Here is a 21,429-nt window from a genome sequence, read left to right on the forward strand (position 1 = left end):
GGGAGGGAGGAAAAAGTGAGAGTTCTCCTACGACAGCTGGACCTATTTCTTTTCACTGTGTGCCTCATAAGATGCCCATTCATGGAGCTTCCGGTTGTTGGGGGGGTGGGAGAGAGACACCCACCTACACAAAGTAGAGGTCTTTGCTGTGTTGCTCACAGCAAAGAAGAGAAGGGAGAGGGAGGGTTAGAGTGAGGCAGGAAGGGAAGGAGAGATGTGAGGACCGTAATTATGAGTATCTGCCTGAAAAGTGCAGGTGCTTCTCAAAGTGAATGTCGCTGTAGGCATCAATTGGGATGCTGTGTCTCTGCAATGCCCCTTCTCTATTGTTAACCCCTCGGTCACACACAGGAAGAACATGCATTTATTGCTAAGCCTTAAAAAAACCTTCCTACTTCATACAGACATCATGATGCCCTTGGTCTGTTCCACTGACAATCAGTGACAAAGGACAGAATAAGACGAAAAACATGAGAAGGCAGAACAATAACCCTAAATGTGCGTGTGAAAGATGTTGCTGAGCAACAATGTTTCCTCCTCTTGCCTGTGCTCCAAGGAGCATCTGCCATTATTTCAGCCATTCCAGTCAGGTACAGAGACCTTGTTATTGACGCTGCACTCTTTCTGCAGGCAGGATTAATCGGTGGCAAAAGTCAGATTAAGTGAAGTCTGCATAAAGCATGTTTGCAAGTGAAGGTGGATGCTTCATTTGAATGCATGTAGCCCCTCTGCAGAGTAGAATACAAATGCATCATTCGAGTAGATTTTATTGATGCATCTACATTACCCTGCAAGCATTTGTATTAATATGCAGGAGTGACTGTCATTTAGTTACTTTATATGCATATTTAATTTCATTCTATGCTCTGGTATGCAATGCAGGACATATCCCAAATGCAATGTGAGGTCCCACATCACAGTGTGTAATCACACTTTGACATGCACACAGAGTAACCATTTCTCTTGTTTACCACTTAGTAGTAGGCGTGCACAAAAATAATGGAACTAATAGGCGTCTGTGGTTGCCAGGGGCAATGCTTCTATGGACGTCAGACTGACGCACATGATTCGCAGTTCAGTTCAGTGTGTGGGAGGAAAGAGATACCAGCCTGCTGTGAAGGATTGTAATTGCAGTGCCAGAGCAATTATGTCCCGAAGAACTGGACATTTTAGATCATTGAATCTGCCCCGAAACACTATGATACTGATCAGAGGCAAATCCCTGACGCATAAATATCAGTTGGACAATGGGTCCAATTAAAATGCATCTCATGAATATTGTGAAAAAAATTCATTTCATTTGGAGAAGGCCTTAACCTGCATACTGATGTGTGGTGTTTTGTTCTGATTATTTAGATGTTGGAGCATTCTGACAGTTTTTTCTCCTCTTTTTCATTCCCCCTGTCCCCGGTTTTATAGATAACATCAAAAGATCTGAAACAAGTGCAGTAACTTGCAACAAAGAAAAAACCTGGTCGAACCAGCAATCACAGAAACAAGAACAACAACATTCATCTAAGCCGACCAATGGCGTGGTCAGCACTTACCGGCCCCTGTGTGGCCCTGGTACTGCTCTTCTTTGGTTTGACCTCCTGCACTCCCTCCGGCCCAGCCTCCGCCACCTGTGCCACCCTGGAACAGAGTCGCTTCTTTGGTGTATTCTCCTCTACGACCACCCTGCACTCCACACCATGCTCTTGGACCCTGCAGAACCCTGATCCTCGCCGCTACAACGTCTACATGAAAATCACCAAGCCAACCGACTCCTGCATGCCCCGCCAGATCAAGACCTTCCAGTTTGACTCCTTCATCGAGACCTCCCGCACCTATCTGGGCATGGAGAGCTTTGACGAGGTTGTCAGGCTGTGCGACGCATCAACCACTGTTACCTACCTGGAGTCCAGCAAGCAGTTCCTGCAGATCCGCAAGGTGGCTGCGAGAAACGGCGTGGAGATGTTGGAGGGACAGAATGATGTCAGTGAGTTCAAGGCTGAGTTTCTGGTCGTGGGGAAGAGGAACCCAAGTATGCCTGCCTGCCAGATGCTGTGCCAGTGGCTGGAGAAGTGTCTGTCCAGTAGCACCCATGATTATCCCTGTGGCATCATGAACACACCCTGCCAGTGCTGGGAGGCCCCAAAGAGGAAGCCAGGAAGCTGCTACAGAGGTGGTGTCTACGTTGAGAAATGCCTTACTGTTCCCAGAGACAACGGACACGATGCTGAGATTATCAGTAAGTTTGTAACATGTTTGGTTTAATTTACCTTGACACTAAACTGTTTAAAATGTGAAAGAAAGTGAAAGAAAAACCAAAATCTCAGGAGGTTTATCTAAACATCTCGCCTCAAAAAAAACTGTATTAGCCGTGATGTTTTGTAATGACATCCACTAGGCTAGATGGGGTATATAATGTTCTCCAGGACCCCACAGCTCTGCAGGGGGTCTCCAGCCCTGCTATTTCTGTGTTTTCATGTTAGGAGCTGCTGAGGGTAATGATCCATGTCTGTAGAGCAGGAGTACAGACAAAGGATGTGCACTTGGCCGCCACAAAGTAATAAGAAGTAATCAAAGGTGTTAGAGTAATTGTGAAAAACTTCAGGACTCATTGGCAAGACTAACTGAACAGCACACATCACCAATTCTTCATTTTGGGGAGGGATGGAGGCCATGTTTTGTGTTAGGTTGGGGGGGGGTAGAAAAGAGCACAACGGCCTCAGTCAGCTGGCAGCGGAAATTGAAGTGCAGCACTTGTAGTCGTCATAGCAACCAACTGTCAGCCTTAACACACCCCTCTGCCGTGGCTCACACCAAGTGGTTAAAAGCAAACCATCACCATTTCAATGCAACATCTATTAGGTTGAGTGCTCGTTTCTGCTCACAAAGAATCGTCCGTGCTCATTCTCTGCACATAAAACAAATTATACTCACTTCCTGTTCTTATATATGACACTTATAGAGGAAATATTTGCTGAGTCATACATGCTTGCTGTCATCAACTTATTTCTTGCAACAATATGAATTTTGAACATTGCTAAATATCTCCCCTCTTGTTATCTCTTCCTGCAGAGGGCTGGGCTGGCTGGGGCCGCTGGTCAGTATGCAGCCAGGAATGCGGTGGTGGAGTCCAGGTGCGCAGCCGTGCCTGCCAGCCCGAGGACAGCGTGTGCGAGGGAACAGTTGAAGAAGGACGGGCCTGCAACCCTCAGCCCTGCATTGGTAAGCACACCTGTCATTTAGTCATTTAGTTGAGAGCACTCGGCTGCAGATGGCTCTGATTCAATGCAATAATCATGCAATTTTCAAATTCTCTCAGGCAAAGAACGCAACAGGAGCCAGGGTCTGCGAGCCATCGTTGGCTTGAAGAGAGACTATGCTGATGATTCTAACCTTGGAGTTGTTGCAACCCAAACAGGTGAAATCTTGTTAACGGATGTTTTACACACTGTGATGTGTTGGGGGTAATTTATTTATACATAGTTCACACTTTGCAGATGTGAATGGCGTACTGCAAAAAAAGTAATTATCTGCATTCAACTACAGAAGCTAAAGGTGGACCAGAGTGCAACAAAGTACAATCTTAACATCCAGTGTTGAGGGCCTGGTGTGCTGACCCTCTAATTCATGTTTTCTTCCACAGTAGATGCTAAGACAGATGAGTGGTCCCCCTGGAGCACATGTTCAATCACCTGTGGAGAGGGCTGGCAGAGCCGCACTCGCGTCTGTGCTACTTCCTCCTTCACTACCCAGTGCACCGGACCCCTGCGTGAGAACCGGCCCTGCAACAACACAGCCGTCTGCCCCGGTGAGTGCCTGGTTCCTCTTCTCTAATGTGAACGTGACAGTGGGGGGGAAGAGTAAAAGAGAGTGTGATTTTGAAAATGTCGACCCTTTTTGACAATGGGGGTAAAAGCCATTATCCCTTAATGATTTCCCTTCATACAGCATCAGTCACAAATGAATAGTAGATAAAGAGAAGCAGGCAGGTTAGGGAGGCATTTCTGAGCTTTCAGATACTGCTATACAATGTCAACTAAATCTCTCTAATCGTTTGTGCATTTAGTGCCATGTCTTAGCGATTGTGTGAAGGACTGCCCCACCTAGTGGAGAGTTTACAAAATGTGCCTGTGATGTGCAGCCTTTGAAACCTCACGTGAATTCAAAACCCCAATTTTTAAACAAACTATAACTTCCTTAATCAAATTATCCCTCTATGTTTCCCATGTGTAGTGGATGGTGCTTGGGATGAGTGGACCCCCTGGAGCCTGTGCTCTTCCACTTGCGGTCGTGGTTATCGTGACCGTACCCGCACATGCAAGCTGCCCCAGAATGGAGGAGAGCCTTGCCGCGGTCCTTCAAGACAAACCAAGTTCTGCAACATTGCTGTCTGCCCAGGTGAGTCTTCCATTTTTTTCTTATTGCTGACTTGATGATATACATTACAATGCATAAAAAGATACATGTAAAAAAAAAAACATCACATTACCTAAAAAATCCAAACACTTACGGTATTATTGCATTACTGTGCCAGTTTGTTATTTTACTACCATGTTTAAAAATCCATAACAGCTGATGTTACTTGACCCTTGAGCTAACTGATTCTTACATGAGAGCTAATTAAACCACTCATTGGCATCATCACCATCACAAACAGCAACTGCAGTGGCAGGTTGACATTACATCTGACGCATTGACAGAATAAAAGCCTCTGTGGGCATTAGTCAGTGGCTTTGTGAAAAAACACAGGTGACTCATGCTGTGTTCATGGTCACTCAACATATTAGAAGCATTCCTATTCTGCCACATACTCGTGTGCTGAAGGGATTTTACTTGAATTCACAGCTGCAGTTTTTACAGTTAGTTTTTCCCACTTTTTCCACCCCAGATTTGGTGGTTATTATTATCTTTCAAATATTCAAAAAGTGATTTCTCTATCTATCCAACTTGTTGCAATTGCGTGTTACCATCAGCAGATGTCTCTATGTGCCACAGCCGAATTACTGTTAATGTCTGAAAGGGAGGACGGGCTGTTAGCAAAGTCATTACTGAGAGATGATTACACTTTTCATTTGAAATAGAAAGGCTTAGAAAATTGAGTCACACTTAATAGCCCTTTTAGCATGATTAAAAAATGTATTTTGACCAATCTAACGTTTTTTTAAGACTATGCACATTTTACCATCTTACAAGGCTAGAATTCTTTTTTTTTATCTTTTATACCACCAATTAAATCTGATGTTCCTTCTCATTTATGTTTCTATGCCCTTTATTTAAAAAATACCCATTATAGAGTTTTTAGAGCAGCATTGCTTTTCACTAAGACAAAAAAGATGGGCCTCTTGGTCTTCTCAGCTAAGTGAATTGCACTAAACAATGCTCATAATGTCCATAATGACATAAACTTGATTTTAGTTTTGAGGACAGTATATCTTAGAGGTTAAGAGGCACATACAGCCATGCTTGAAGGACAGATAACTGAGCTCCAACTTTCTGTTTCACTTAAACTCAGCTAAAGTAGGTCATGTGAAATGGTAATAGCATCAGTGAGTGTGCCGTGATGCCTGTGGCCTGAGGGTCCGTCTTGTCCTTGCGCCCGCTGTAACTCTCTTATGTATCCTCTGCCACCCTCTAGTGGATGGACACTGGAATGAGTGGTCTGCCTGGAGCACATGCACTGCTTCTTGCTCCAACGGCACCATGCAGAGAATAAGGGAGTGCAACGGGCCATCCTACGGGGGCTCCGAGTGCCACGGCAGCTGGAAAGAGTCAGTCAACTGCTTCCTGAAAGAATGTCCTGGTAAATAAGAAACTAAATTCACAAATTCAAGAGTCATTATCTAAATAAAAGATAAATAAATTGGACATATCAAAGAGTTCATGGTGTGAAATATTCTCTGCCTTTAGTTGATGGACGCTGGCATGCGTGGAGCTTTTGGGGCAGCTGCAGCAAGACTTGCGGTGGAGGCATCCAGCAGAGACAGAGAGTCTGTGAAGGGCCTTTCTTTGGTGGAGAGTCTTGCCCCGGTGAAAAGGGCGAGCAGAAGCGTTGCAATGAGAAGAGATGCCCTGGTTAGTGACTACAATACAATGCATAAGGGTGGCCAGTCTGCAATACAATTCCATAGGGAAAGAGATTACTTATCCTTCTATTTATCCTTGTAACTTTATAGAGCCCCATGAGATCTGCCCTGAGCAGAACACCGGAGATGTTGTGTGGAAGAAAACTCCCGCTGGAGACATGGCTGCTGTTGCCTGCCCTGCTGATTCCTCAGGTACAAAGACAGCCAGGACAGCGACATGCTTTGTCTGTTTTCCTTGGACATTTTAGACTGTTTATCATCCCCCATTATGCCAACTACAAGTATGTACTTTGTCTCATTAACAGGTCCGCTTCTGCGCCGGTGCACCCTGGATGCTGTAGGTCTTGCTTCCTGGGAGAGCCCAACTCACATCAAGTGTGTCTCCAAGAACTATGAGAACATTCAGATGCTGGTAAGCCCTGACACTGTACCCTAATTAAAATGCAAAATGTCTCATCTGCTGTGTCCTCATATGGCTAATTTCCCAGTAGTAAACTCATACTAGCGAATGTCAAAGATTTCAGATTAACCTCTGAATTTATCTTCTGCAGTCGAGGGACTACAACTCCAAAGCGCAGTTGGGGCAGAGTGTGGACGGGGTCGCTGAGGTGATTTCACGCTTGAGATTCTCCTCTGATAAGGGGGCCCAGTACAGCGGTGACCTCTTGGCCATCATGGAAATCCTGAAGAACACCACTGAACTGTACAAGGGAACCAGACTGAGATTGAGCAACGCTGATGTTGAGGTAAGCTGAAATATGTGTATATTAAAGAATAATATAATGCAACACTCTCAGATACATGCTTCTCTAAGCAAACATAGTTTCTAATTAAGCTGGATTTGGTATCTTCTTACACATCTGCCTCCATTTAATGTTCTGCAGAACTACGTCCAGACAATCAGCAACTTACTGAAGGAGGAGCATCGTGACAAATGGGAGGAGGCACAGCTGGTACGTGATAAGAGTGTGTGTTTGTGAGTGATCCAGACTGAATATAAGCAGGGGAGAAAATAAGTCTGTTATGAGAATGAATAAGAGTATGATGCTAAGAGCTAAAATGATCAGTCCAACAACAAAAGAATTACATTTCATGTCTAAAGCATAACTTATCATCTAGTTCTACCCTCATTTCTTTTTAGATTTGTTCATAAGTTATAGTTACAACATACTTAACAGAAATTTGACTCATCTGACCACCTGTTGATGTACTTCATTCAAATCAAATCAGTGTTCCTGCTAAAGTGAGTGAAGAAACAGTTTCTACTAATGGAGTTCCCTGAGAAAAATAAGCGTAGAAAAATTTGACAAACAAGACATCCAATACAGAGGGTAAACTCACAAATTAAAAACGGGATTGTGAATCACCAAGTCCACTGCGACAAGAGAAAGTGAACACTTCAAGGTGACAAGAGAGAGAGAGAGAGAGAGAGAGAGAGAGATTGATTCAGGGAGAATCACTACGCCCACTTTGCGATCTGTGTCTCTATGGCACCCTACATACCGATGCTGGTTGTAAGGAGACACAGACCGTACATCCCTTACACCTTGCGCCCACATCGCTTCAGTTCTGCGTCAGAGACACGCAGGCAGCCCTCCCTTCCACCGAGTGAGAGGGAGAGGACAGAAAAGCCTGAGTATGAATCAACAGCCTGCCCATTTATGGCCTTAAGGAAGTTCTGAGGTTATTTCATAGCAGCAAGCAGTGTGGTGTTTTTTTCATAGCAGCAAGCTATAGGTTTTTTTTCTTCTTTTTTCTCTTCACTGCAGAGGTGCTCTGAAAGAATAAGTAAAAGCTGGACTGACAAAAGAAAAGGAAATAGATATGGGCATGTAATCAATAAACGGTAGCCTAGCTTAAGTGTTCAATTGTACTAATTGTTTAAATTGTATGTAATGTCCATATGTCCATATAGGTCCTTGCCTTATTATTCTATTTTCTCCCGTTCTAACTCTTCCTCTGTTTCTCTTCCATTTGTTACTTTTATCTAGATGGGTGCCAGCATTAAGGAGTTCCTCCACCTTGTTGAGGACTTTGTAAACATGATCGGTATGCAAATGAGTGGCTTTCAGGACATTTATGAAGTCACGGAGAATTTAGGTGAGCCCTAATTTCCCTTTCCAGCAGCTCTCTACTCATGTCTAGTCAGGATGATTTGTCCTCTCTCCAGTCGGAGAGTGTATCAATCTTAATCTTGCTTTTGAATCTGAGTCCATATAAGCAGCAGCAGAATGCACCAGTTATCACTTCAAGTTTATGCCATATTACTTGTGCCATCCCCAAGATATTGTGCAAGTGTATTTGGCATAACACACATATTTTACACAAATACACAAACTTACACAGGCTTTTACAAAAACTTTATCAATCTGTCAAATACTGTAAATAACTGTAAACTTCACACTGAGTCACTTTCTCTGACTTGTGTGACTGTTTGGAGTCATGGAAGGTGACATTCTCACAGGATTTAGTGGAGAATGACTACTGCACTCAGACATACATGACGCATGAGAACAACATGTCCTTTGCATTAGACAATTCCTCAACCAACACAGTGTACATAGGAACTGTGACCTCTGAGTGTTGTTCACTAACAAAGCCCCTGTCTCTCAATCTCTGTCCTTCTCAGTGCTGAGCATCCACAAGCGCCCGACAACTACAAACTCCAACTTCACCTTCCCTGTGAAGGGGTGGAGGGGCATGCTGGACTGGGTCAGGACCTCTGAGGAGAAGATCACAGTATCCCGTGATGCTCTGTCCATTGAACAGTCTGGTAAGATCAAACAGACATCATTTTCTACATCAACCAATGTGCAGTTTTGTGAATTTGAGTCTAAGCAGGCATGTTGTTTTTTGCAGATGTCAACGATGCTTTTGTGACCGGCATTGTCCTCTACAGAAACCTTGCCTCTATTCTGTCCTTCCAGAGGTAATACAATTTCTTGGCTTTTACATGCATGTAACTGGCCTTCCATGAAGTAATATTTTGTTGCCACCAGATGGCGCCTCACTCACTACTAATTAACTTATATTCTCGTCCTCGCTTACATTTTTGTTGTAAAGCATCATGCCAAATCTTGACCATATTCATTCAACTATAATGTCTCATATGGACGACACTGACTGTGCAATTTTGTCTTTCTCCATAGTAACACCACCCTCCTCAACTCCAAGGTGGTGACAGTGATTGTCAAGCCAACCCCGGCTCTCCTGTCCTCCCCCGTTGAGATCGAGTTCCCCCACCTCCACAATGTAAGTCCTTAATGTTTACCCAATTTAATGGAGACTTACAAAATGTTTTTCCCTTGGGGTGTTTTGCTCACACATAGCCTGACATTTTGGTGACATTTGCAGTGACACTGTGACTTTTACGTATACTTGTGTCGGTTGAAACCCGGCAAAGATCACAGCTGAACCACACGTTCAGTTGACGATGATGAGAAATCATGTGCAGTAATTAGTCCCTGCAGCTGATAAGAAGCTGTTTTTAGTTCTGTGCCTGTATTATGGTGCAGGGTGGCGAGAAATGTGGGCAAGTGGCTGGCAGCAAGCTGTTGCATTTCACACGTTTATAGTACGGCATCCCAACCTACACAACCTACCCTTTTCTGCAGAGACTCCTCACACTGACTTCTCCATCTGCCTCTTTTTTGCAGGGCACCATGAATGAGACATGCCTCTCATGGGACGAAAGCGAAACGTAAGTGTTGACCAAAGTTGTTTTTCTTCATAAATGTGCATCTAACTTTCACTCTCATTTCTATATCCTGTCCTGGATGGCCTTGTAAGCCAATCTGGCGCTTGTTGTTGTTAATCTCCTAGCTTGTAGCCGACGTCCTTTCAGTCATGCTTCATCTGTCACTGCATATGAACATTCACCCGCCAAGATCTACACAGCAAATCTCTACAGCAAAAATGTTTCATCCATTTTTCATGTCAATCATTTCCGACAAGGAGGACAAAGCAATGCCACAACATGTTGACCCATCTCTGCGAGCCAGCAGCACCAGGCCTCCCTCAGCTGTCTGACATACTTACTGCATGACACACAGACTTAAATGACAACCGCAGTGATGTGCAGTGGTTCTAGTTGAGCAACATTTTGATCAAGCAGTCTACTGCTTTAAATGAACCACATCCTGAGGAGGGAAAAATACACAGGCATCACTTCCAACTTTATTACATACATCAGTAAATAAACTCATTGCAGCGTCTCTATAGATCACACCGCAGAGTGTCAATCTAAAGACAATGGCAGCTCTCCCCACCTCGCCTCTGAGTCGTGTTTATATGTCACCGCCAGGGGTTAATGGCTATGGCGCCTGGGAGTTTTTAAAGATGCTTAGATGCATTTTAATGACTTATGAAAGGAGCTCCTGGTGGCCTGGATCAATCAGCCCCAAGCCCACTATGCCCTCCTGAAGAATACACAGGTGGACCATTTGCATTTAAATAGATTTGGACACTTGTGGAGGACAGATAAGAAATGAAAATGCACCCAGATACCCCCAACACCTTTTCACATGTACCACAACAACCAGAGTCAAAGCATAAGCAAAAGCAAAAACAAAAATGAATCGAAGAAGAAAATGTGATCAACTCTTATACTTTTGGAAGGAGGGCAATGTGCCTCTCAGTTTTGACGGCGGATGTGATTAATGGGAGGATAAAGACGGTAGGAATGGCAGAGGAGGGAGCTCTGGCTGATGGCAGAGTTTGGGGTCAATGCTTGTTTACAGAGCTGCATATGTCTCATCACAGGAAGTGCTCCATTACCTCCACCACTGAACTTTAACCAGATGGATACAGATAAAAAAAGCTCAGCAGCTTTTTGTGACAAAAGATAGGGAACACATTTCAGGGCCACACATGTTTTTTTAGGGCTTACTGTGCATCACGCAACATTGAACCCATCTGCATGATATGACAACTCGAACATTACTCGCATTAAACTCTGCAGCCAAGCCTGCTTAGATGCCATTCCAGTTAACTGCCACGATGAGTTTGCCCTGCGGCTGAGTGCCCATGACACTCTGCACCAGGCGGGACCTGCAGACTATGATGCCCCTCTGTATTCACCAGTCAGTCAGAGCCTGAGAGTTGCTTTAACCTCCTCTGTGCTCTGTGGCATCTGCTGCTAATTCCACTTACACACAAAGGCAGATCTCAATAAAAGTTCTGAACAAAATGTTGTAGATTCAGTGATTTGTAGAAGCTGATTTGTCATCAAACTATAAGTGCAGCTCATTTAAAAGATGGCCTCAACGAAGCACTCATTGATTTTACCCTCTGCTTGTATTGTAATTTATCCATTGTTTGTCTGATCAGGCTTGGCACAGTATGAGTGAGGAAAATCGCGACAGATATTGTACATATGTCAAAATTCCCTTTGTTTTAGATTGCATTAATACAAACATTAATCAGTTGGAGTGTAGATTTCCTCACTATGGAAAACATATGGAAATCATAATTCAGATTGTCTTCACATTCCCCTCCTTTTCAAAAGAGGGAACACATTGTCCTTTGCCCCAGTGCACTGGGCAAGTGTTGCCAATGTCATGTCTGCTGAGGAAAGATTGCCCATAACAAGAAATGATACAGATAATGCTAATAATGAGATTTATGAAAGCCCATCATCATTAATCATGGCGCAGATGGCTATTAATCACATAAATGTGAAAAGCCATCATTAAGCCTTTCCTGAGATGCAAACTGAACACCTCAGGTTATTATGAAAAATATTTACTTTCCTCACACTGGATAACAAATATTTCAGTATTTAATATTATATATTATATAAAATGTAAAACAATGTCTATTTTTCTGCATTGGTCTATTTAACATGCAATCCTGATGGCCGTACCATAAGTAGAATGTTCTAAATGTATTTTCCCATCATATATGAAAAAGTAATGTCATCAAAAGACATTCACATGAGAGATTTGTCAGATCTCTCCTCTCCTAACCCGTCCTTTCCCTCTCCTTCCCTGTGCAGTTCCTCTCTGCTTGGGTCTTGGTCTGCTCGGAGCTGCAGAGCGGTCCCTGTTCATTCATTTAGAACCAAATGCGTGTGTGACAGCCTCTCCACCTTCGCCATTTTAGCGCGCGTCAACTTCGACTCGGTAAGTCTTCTGTCTTTTAACAATGTGTGCTTGTTTTTTTGTCAAACATTTGCCTTAATTGTTTCGTGTTTGAATGCGGAACAGTGTGAACGTATTGCCTACTTGTTGTTTTCGAGCGGTTTGCTGTAGCGCTGCTTGGCAGCACCTCTTTGTCTCCGTGCAGGTGCTGCTGATCGGAGAATTACAGCCTGGCTGTTTATATTGAGGGGAAATAACCGAGCAACATGTTGATATGCAGGAATTGCATTTAGGTTTTAAAACATGATGAGTTGCATATTGGCATGTTTTGCACGAGCGCGTTAATTGATGCTAATTTGCTTGCAATCAGCTGCATAATCGACTTAATAAATATTATCGCACCTATGGGAAATATCTCATGCAGTTGCTTGCATGAAAAATATGAAACATTGATCCCACATTTTTACGTCAGTCACTCAAAATTACTTTTTGATTATTGTGTAGTCTGTCTTTGCATTTAATTTCCGATTTTTGAATAATGCACGTAAGATTAGTAAACAGAGTTAGTGCAAGGGAACTTGTGTGCACCGGATGCTTTAATTACCGATATCTGTCATTAAGCATCGCTGTATATCATGCGCAAAGACAATGTGTAATTTTCCCCCTTAGACTGTGTTGCCTCTTGAGCTGTTCGTTCTCCAGTTGCCGTGGCAACGGCTTCTGCAGCGCAAACTCGGCCTATGATCTTTTTGATAACTCAGATGCTCTGAGGGGAAAAAAACACACAAATCTCTTCTCTGAACAGCCCCCCTCCCCCCAGGACAGAAGAAATTGTCTGTCCATCTCTGCTGTGCATCTGATTGCTGCTGCACACACAAAAACAAATCAACAGATGTCTATTAGTTTGAGGAAATGTACATTTTAAATGTGCATTTTTTTAATGGCAGTGAGTGGCAAAACCGCATGAATTTAGACTGCAGTGTTTTTGTGCTGCTAAGCCCCTTCAGTCTCCTCTTCTTTATTTTCCCCCAACCTGTTGTTTACATGCTAGATTGCTAGATTTGATTTGTCTTGCTGTTGTCAGTCTGAACAGCGCCTCCCATAGTTCTTATAGGCTGCACATACCCCTCCTTTCAACCTTCCGCAACAGTAAAACAGCAGCTGCGCCAATCATTTCAGTCTACCACTATCTCTGAATTCTCGATTACATCCACCTTCATCCTCCTCCTCCTCCTCCTCCTCCTCCTCCTTCTCCTTCCTCTTCGGCCACAGCAGCCAGCCTGAAAAATGCCAGAGAGGCGGACCAATGAGAAACAGACGTCTGGTCATGCATTGATGGTTCCGCCTCTCTCCCCCCACCCGCCTCTCCAGCCATCCTTTGATGTGTGCCGTGGACATTTTCAATAACATCTTCCTGCGAGCCATATGAGAAACAGAAGTGAGAAGCAGAGAGAGAGAGAGAGAGAGAGAGAGAGAAAAAAAACAACAACAAAAAACATACTGCAGTGTGTTAGCTCTCATTCGATATGGTCTGATTTCATTAGTCCTGTAACATCATGTGTGTTGGAAGCCTGATGGTCCAGTGGGAGCAGCCCACACAGTTAGTACAGCAGATGCCCTTGACCACTGGGTAATCAATATTTAAGAAAAACAGCAGGAACACTGTGTTGGTTAAAGGTTTCTCTTCAAATTTGTCTTCCTTTGCCTGCTTTTCCTATTGTTCAAAATGAGAACATGTGATTCGGTCAAGGGCAGGCAGAAGACATGCATCATATTTAGGTCATACTGGCTGTCTGGATTTCACTCAGAGGCCCATGGTGCAAGCATCAACCCAGATATAGAGATTGGGAGGAGAGGGAACAGAACATACTGTATTGCCCTTGTTATTTTTTCTCTCCCCAGATTGAGTAAAGGCTGAAGCAAAAAGACAGCTCATCCCTCTGCTATCTGCCATCGCTTTTGGGGCGCTTCTGATGTATTTGGATAGATTTTGAAATAAATTTGCCACACTAAATTAGTCTTTGGCTGCCGGGTAGGCCAGACTTCACCAACTGTGCTTAGATATAAAAAAAAAAGCCTTCATTAGAGAGAAACAATCCTTTAAGGCTCAGTATTGTATTTAAATTCCCTAACAACGCTGGCAAACGTAATAGATGCCATGCTTTATATACGCTTGCAATAGAAGGATTTATGGCCATCATAAATCAAATGAAGGCCAAAGCAGTGTCTATTTCTTTCCCCTCTGTCTGTGCTAATTTGATACCTGCAGATTTATTATATCTCAGGACATTTTCTCACTCACCTTTTTTAGATCCACTAAGCCCTTTCACGCCTTTTTCTCCATCAAACATTATCAAAAATATAATCACACCATTTGTCAATGAGGGTGTCTTTATCTGTAGCCCGAACAATTTTCAACCAGGTCACACGTTTTGTGGTGATGACAACTTGATCAGAGGTGTTAGATTAACTCAAAACCGTATTAAAGCCAGTAGAGTAGGTGTGAGACGGATAAGGATTACGGACGCAGTGAAACCACACAATTAGCTGCTGGTGCTTTGTAGGTGTGTTAGCCAGGCAGCGAGAGCTTTGTGAAGTCTCAAGGAGATGAGATTTGTGTGTGCAGCAGTGACCCTGTCGGCCCTCCAGCAGGGAAGAAGGGCAAAAGACAATCCCTCTTCTGTTTCCTCCACCAGAGGTTCGGTGCCAGGGCTGTTTGAAACATGGGGCAGTCACCGCTGCTGGCAGTGGCAGGCGCTAAGCTACTGTCAGAGATCAGAAGGGCAGGTGATGGCAGATTAATGCACAGGTGATAATGGTCCACCTGTTCACTCTGCTGCTGGTTGGCACAAAAACACCAACATAGCAAGAAAATGCAAAAACACAGCTAAAGGGGAGAGAAAAGGAGAAGCTAAGGATGTCTGTCAATGATTTGAAGGTTGCTGTAACAGCTCAAACTAATGACTGAACACAACAACCCCCCTGAACTGCCCCGTCTTTGCTTAGTAGAGAGAGCTATATGTGCAGTATCCTCCTCGCCTCATTTGCTGACTCAAAAGCTCACTGGAGAAACGCAGTGAACCTGACCATTTGTTTAGTTTTCCGCTCCATCTTTCTGACATGTTCACCTTGGGGTCACCTTGTCTCATCCGTGGCCTGATTGTGCCATTCAACTGTTTGCCTACAGGGAGCTGTCTGCTCTTCCAGATAGTGCACACCCAGAGGCGTCACTAGTCGTGCACGCACGTGTGTATATCCCAGTGCTGGTTTCCTTTCTGCATGAATGTGTATTTGTAATCAGCTCTAAGCGGCATGTTTGGTCTTGTCTCCTCTCTGTAGATCATGGACAAGGCACTGCTCCCGTCCGTGACTCTCATTGTTGGCTGTGGGGTCTCCTCTCTCACCCTGCTGCTCCTCATCATCATCTACGTCTCTGTGTGGAAGTAAGTAACCCTACCAGCAAAGTCCGGGATGTCGGCCTCTAACATTACGTGCTGTGTGCTCTGGTTTCTCTCTCCTCTACCTACTTATCCCTAAACTCTTCCTTTTCAAAACTCCAGGTACATCCGCTCCGAGCGCTCCGTTATCCTGATCAACTTCTGCCTCTCCATTATATGCTCCAATGCCCTCATTCTCATCGGACAAACTCAGGCTCGCAACAAGGTAAGGCACTCTTCCTAGCCTCTCTTTTAAACCTCTCTGAAAGTCACTGCTTTGGGGATTTTGGAAGTAGCAGCACCAATGACACAGATTTCTCATCTTTCCTCTCTATCTCTCCTTCCTTCTGGGCTCCCACAGGTGGTGTGTGCTCTCGTAGCTGCTCTCCTGCACTTCTTTTTCCTCTCTTCTTTTTGCTGGGTGCTGACAGAAGCTTGGCAGTCCTACATGGCTGTCACTGGTCGTCTGCGCAACCGCATTATCCGCAAGCGCTTCTTGTGCTTAGGCTGGGGTAAGAGTACTTGTCTTTATGTTCATCTCTTTTTTAAAACCTTTGTTGCATCACTATTGTCAAATGCTTTTTATATTCTCAGGCTCTAACGAATGGCGTATTTTCTATCTTTCAGGCCTTCCTGCACTGGTGGTGGCTGTATCTGTGGGTTTCACAAAAGCTAAAGGATACGGAACTGTCAACTAGTAAGTCAAGTCTCAATCTGCCATTTTTGGGCTTTCTCTTTTCTCTGCATTTATTCTGAAAAGCTCTTCCCTTCGCTCAAGCAATAATATTCTTCCTTCTTCTCTTTTCTAGCTGCTGGCTGTCTCTTGAGGGTGGACTCCTCTACTCCTTTGTTGGCCCTGCTGCGGCTGTTGTTTTGGTACGTATTCTAACTTTGACGTCCCAATCCATCACAATACATATGTCTGTTTGTAAATGCATTACCTATTATTACATTGTCTCATCCATTTTTTTCTTGCAAACAGGTGAATATGGTCATTGGTATTCTGGTCTTCAACAAGCTGGTATCCAAGGACGGAATCACCGATGTGAAGCTGAAGGAGAGAGCCGGGTAGGTCTTATTGATCTTCTCTGTACACTAGAGTATTGCGCTTATCGTCCTCATCAATACCATTACAGGTATATTGATGATGTGCTTTGATATCAAGCCTCGCAATTAAACCAACAGGAGGGAATGAGCTCTGCCAGTAGAGAAACAGAAGTCCATTGCAGCCTGTGTAATTCTAATCTGTTGTTGTCTCACCCTGCAGAGCATCACTGTGGAGCTCCTGCGTGGTTCTGCCCCTTTTGGCTCTCACTTGGATGTCTGCTGTCCTGGCTATCACTGACCGCCGCTCCGCCCTCTTCCAGATCCTCTTTGCCGTCTTTGACTCTCTGGAGGGTTTCATTATTGTCATGGTTCACTGCATCCTGCGTAGAGAGGTAAGGAAAGACATTTAGATGAGATAATGTAACAGGAATTAAAATAAAAAGGAAAGTCAGGTTACACAAGCTGTGGTTTGAATGCAATTTTCAGAGTTTTTCCACTCTATCCATTAGGTTCAAGAAGCTGTAAAGTGCAGAGTAGTCGACCACAAGGACGACGGCAATGGAGACTCTGGCAGTTCCCATCACAATGGCCACACCCAGCATATGGTAAATATCTTGGCTTATTGCCTTTTTAATGTCTTGAGTGCCTCTTGCTTTTTTTTATCCCTAAATGAATATGTGCATACATTAAGCACTGATAGAATATTTATTATTCTTTTATCAGCAGTCTGATAGCGAAAAGGATGGAGATTCAAGCAGACAAGGTAAGCCCCTTTTACATCAGCTTTTTCCTCCTGCTCTTAACCATTTTCCCATTTGCATTTAAATTTCTGTGAGCCTTGCACTTCACATCTGATCATGCATAAAAAGAGAACATATTTATTGAACCATTTTTTCAGACGCGGCATGGTTCTTCATTGTTTTTTAACTCTCTCTTACCATTTTTCTTGAAAGGTATGAAGAGCTCCTCTGAGGAGAAGATGCCTCCTCCTCAGCTGCCTCTTCCCATGGGCTCCAACTTCCACACCCTGCCATCCAACCCCAGTAAGAGCCACATGCAGGCAGTTCCCGAATATTCCAGCCACACCCTCACCCTGAAAAGAGAGAAGAGCCGTCTGGCAGGAGGAGTCGACCCAACCTGCGGGAAACCAGTGTATGTCTGCGAGGGGGAACTCTTCAAGCAGCTGGATGCCGATCTTGCTCGGGCTCAGGCTGAGGGCAGCATTTCCGACGGCAGCAGTTATGTCCTCCTGCCCAACACTACCTCCACCCTGAGGTCTAAGCCTAAGGATGACCCCACAAAATACAACATCAGCGTGGAGCAGCTGCCACAGGCCAGACTCATGCACCTCAGTGGGCCCTTTGCTGAGCCCCAGGCTGCCTTCGGGATCAAGTCGATCCCATTGGACCAGGTCAGCGTGTCGTACTCAGAGAGAGACTCGCCCATCCAGAACATCCACAACATGTCCAGTGAGTCTCACATCACCCACAGCAGCCTGGAGAACACCTTTGAGTCCATGAACTCCATGATGTCCAAGAGTGAGACCATCTCCACACTGTCCATGAGCTCCTTGGAGGTAAGAGGAGATGGAATCGTGTGACCTCTTGCAGAATAGTTGTTTCATGCATTCTTGTGTAATGTTTCTAATATGTATCTGAGACTAAACCAACTTCCTTTCTTTTTCTTTGCAGAGACAGAAATCCCGTTATGCTGAGTTGGATTTTGAGGTAAATATTGTTTGGATTCTGGCTTTTGAAAACATTATAAATTATATGCAATACATGTTAAATGCATTGCAGAGTTTGAGAGTAAAATGTTGTTTTTTTGTCTTCTCTAGAAAATAATGCACACAAAGAAACGCCACCAGAACATGTTCCAGGACCTAAACAGGAAGCTACATCATGCTGAGAAAGACAGGGAGTCGCCTGCTTCTGACAGCAAGGTAACATATGATATTATGCTCATCATCCATTTCCATAGACATTCATTTTCAGGAAATGTAGAACAAATCATGGGAAACATAACAGAGGCAGTTCTAATGTTAAAATGGATTCTTTGATATAAGAATGACCTGATAAAACAACCGGTGATTTGTGTATTGAACTATAGTTGTCATTACTTTGAGGTCATTTGATTAAGGATGTATTTTCTTCCTTGCTTCTTACAGTCTGTGAGATGGAGTGTGTCTTCAGGAGGAAGTGACAAAACGAACCACAGTGTGAGTGTTTATATACAAACTCACAATCTCAAATTTGTACTGCCTATAAACCAGACACACAATCAGATATTACACTTGCCTCAAGGAGTAATAATTTCCCCAAACATTACTTTCATTATTAGAAAATCACCTCTGATGTAATGAAGCCCATTTCATTTTGATTAAATCAGGAATTTGCTCCGTGCTGATGGGTGACACCAGTGTTAAAGTCCCTCCTCTCTGTACCTTAACAGGACAAACAGCAAGGACCTCTGGAGAGGCCATGGGAGGGAGTCCGGGGAATACAGCAGTCACCCCCTGCATGGGTGCGTAAAGATCTGGAGCCCCTAGCTGCCTCGCCTCTGGAGCTGCACTCTGTGGAGTGGGAGAAGGCCGGCACCACCATCCCTCTTGTGGGGCAGGACATCATCGACCTGCAGACAGAGGTCTGAGGGGAAGGAGGGGGGGGCCTGAGAAGCCACCTGATTTCACCTTGTTCACCTTTTTGGTTTGGGAATGGGATCCTGTATGGATAGAATAGAGGAAACCAAGTATGGGACAAAGCGAGAATGTAGGTCCCATAATCAATGTCTTCAAACCCTCAACCAGAGCAGGAAGGAAGAGAGTGATGTGAGGAGTGGATGTAGTGGTGGTGATGGGATGTTTGATGTAGCTTCCCCGTTAGGACTTAAAGCATCTCGTGTCAGAGGGCTCTGAAGGTCCAAAGGGTTAATGGAGCGATCAGTGGTTACCATGGACCGGGACTGGCTATGGTTCCATTAACACTTCACTGGGAGTTTCCTGAACTCTTCAGCCTGGGTTCAGAAGATGTGGTCGACATGTCTGTGCTTCTTTTTTCCTTCAACTCAACTTTGGAGAAAAATTAGATAACACAACGTGGTGTGTCCTCCCTGCTTCTCGGACAAAATAGGACAGGGCACGAGAGCATAAGAGACCATAAAAGGCTTGGAGTCCAACACTCTGCACTTTGGTAGAAACACATTTTGTTTTAGTGCCGTGGGTTAATTTATTTTCTCTATTTGTGTGTTTGTTTGTATTGCTTCACACATGGAACTGCTTCAAACAGCCTAAAATGATACTCTTCCATGAGACTTTCTGTATTGAGAATATTGCATCTCTACTGGAGAGCGGGCTTTATCATACTGATAGAGCTTCTCGCTGCTGTTGTCACCATGCTATTGCTTATTATTATTCCAATGATTATTGTCAGTGTTATGATTATCATTATTATTGTCATTATTGGGTTTATAGCCTATATTTAGATTTTTCATCCCCCTCATGACTGTCATGCACAAGTTTTATTGTTTTTGTGCCGTGACCTACAACATTAGGCTCAAAAAAAGATTCAATGCATCTTTAATGTGTTGTGAGCACAAATGGACTGCATCGGGACAAACATACTGAGTGGTGATAGAGGTGGTTAGTTACCCAAAATGTCCTGGTTTTCCAGCATTCTGCTTCAATACCCAAACACCAGCACCAGGATGAACACAGACTCTCACACAGGAAGAGCAGTGCACTCTGGAGAAATGCTGGGTGGAAATGTGAGGAGTTGGGGGGGATGCAGGCTCTTCCATGTCGTACATGTGGATTCAAGGGGTCAGCGAGACCTTTCATCATTGCCCTTTGGTTTCTCAGCCTTGCAGGACTCTTGGACCAAGCAGAGGCTCCTGGCGCTGATATGACTTCTAGTGCAGCGCCAGGTCCTTGAGACTTCAACACATTTGTGTTTTCAGCCATCAGTGTGAAATAGTGCAATATGATGGGCGCTTGATGCTCAAGCAAGACTGATATTATGATTTAGGCAGAATCTTTTCTTACCGATGTTTCAACACTTTTATACCATCTTCCTCTTATTTATAGAGCATATAGATGCTTTATGAGAAAATTGTATAACAAATCTGTATTAGTAATTCAAGGAATTTATTCACTAGATTTGTTAGCGCAAGACTCCATATTTGGAGCTCTCTGTGACAGGTAGATAATTGTACTTCTATAAATCCAACATTATATAGAATGAATGATAGCCTATAGATATCTCTAAACTGTGCTTCAGGATATCGTTATTACTCTCTGCTCTTAAGCGGTGGGTAATTGAACCTCATGTCTTCTCTGTGTGTTTTTGATAACCTTGTCAGTAACTCAATAGTATGTACTACCAGCCAAATTCCCTGTCCCTTCAAATTCCTATGTCCTTCCCTCAGCCCAAATCATACCTCGAGTTACTTGTATTGAATACCCATTTGTATTTCCTTTTCACAACTTTGTTTATGTTCTGTTTTACCTCCTGTAAATGTACAGTTTTCAGAGCACAAAATGAATGTGACTTATTTCTAATAAATACACAAATGTATTACATGAAGAATGTGATCCTTCATTATTGGTGGGTAGACACATTATAATGGTGAAATGCAACTTTAAATATCGTATTCTCTGAAGTCTTGCTATCGTCTGATTCAGGACAACTGAACAAACAACTTTTTCTGCATCTGCATATCTAAAGCCACAACAGAACAAATACGCACCTAAATATAAAAGAAATCACTATCCAACAAACTAAAATATTAAATGGA

General features: G+C 43.7%; 1 protein-coding gene across 1 annotated transcript; it reads left to right on the top strand.

Moving 5' to 3' along the window:
• The first annotated feature begins 1,494 nt into the window (after positions 1-1,494).
• Positions 1,495-21,221, top strand: LOC144529318 (adhesion G protein-coupled receptor B1-like). The gene is made up of 31 exons (XM_078268331.1): positions 1,495-2,230; positions 3,064-3,213; positions 3,311-3,409; positions 3,635-3,799; positions 4,225-4,389; positions 5,627-5,791; positions 5,899-6,063; positions 6,165-6,266; positions 6,380-6,486; positions 6,626-6,820; positions 6,959-7,027; positions 8,066-8,174; positions 8,704-8,847; positions 8,934-9,003; positions 9,224-9,326; positions 9,731-9,774; positions 12,070-12,196; positions 15,494-15,597; positions 15,715-15,817; positions 15,953-16,103; positions 16,219-16,288; positions 16,401-16,467; positions 16,574-16,659; positions 16,859-17,030; positions 17,148-17,243; positions 17,362-17,401; positions 17,592-18,214; positions 18,330-18,365; positions 18,476-18,580; positions 18,806-18,856; positions 19,090-21,221. The coding sequence occupies exons 1-31, from the start codon at positions 1,528-1,530 to the stop codon at positions 19,285-19,287; spliced, it is 4,584 nt and encodes a 1,527-aa protein (XP_078124457.1). The 5' UTR covers positions 1,495-1,527; the 3' UTR covers positions 19,288-21,221.
• The last annotated feature ends 208 nt before the right edge of the window (positions 21,222-21,429 follow it).

This window comes from Sander vitreus, chromosome 14 (genome assembly GCF_031162955.1).
Source record: "Sander vitreus isolate 19-12246 chromosome 14, sanVit1, whole genome shotgun sequence".
NCBI lineage: Eukaryota > Metazoa > Chordata > Actinopteri > Perciformes > Percidae > Sander > Sander vitreus.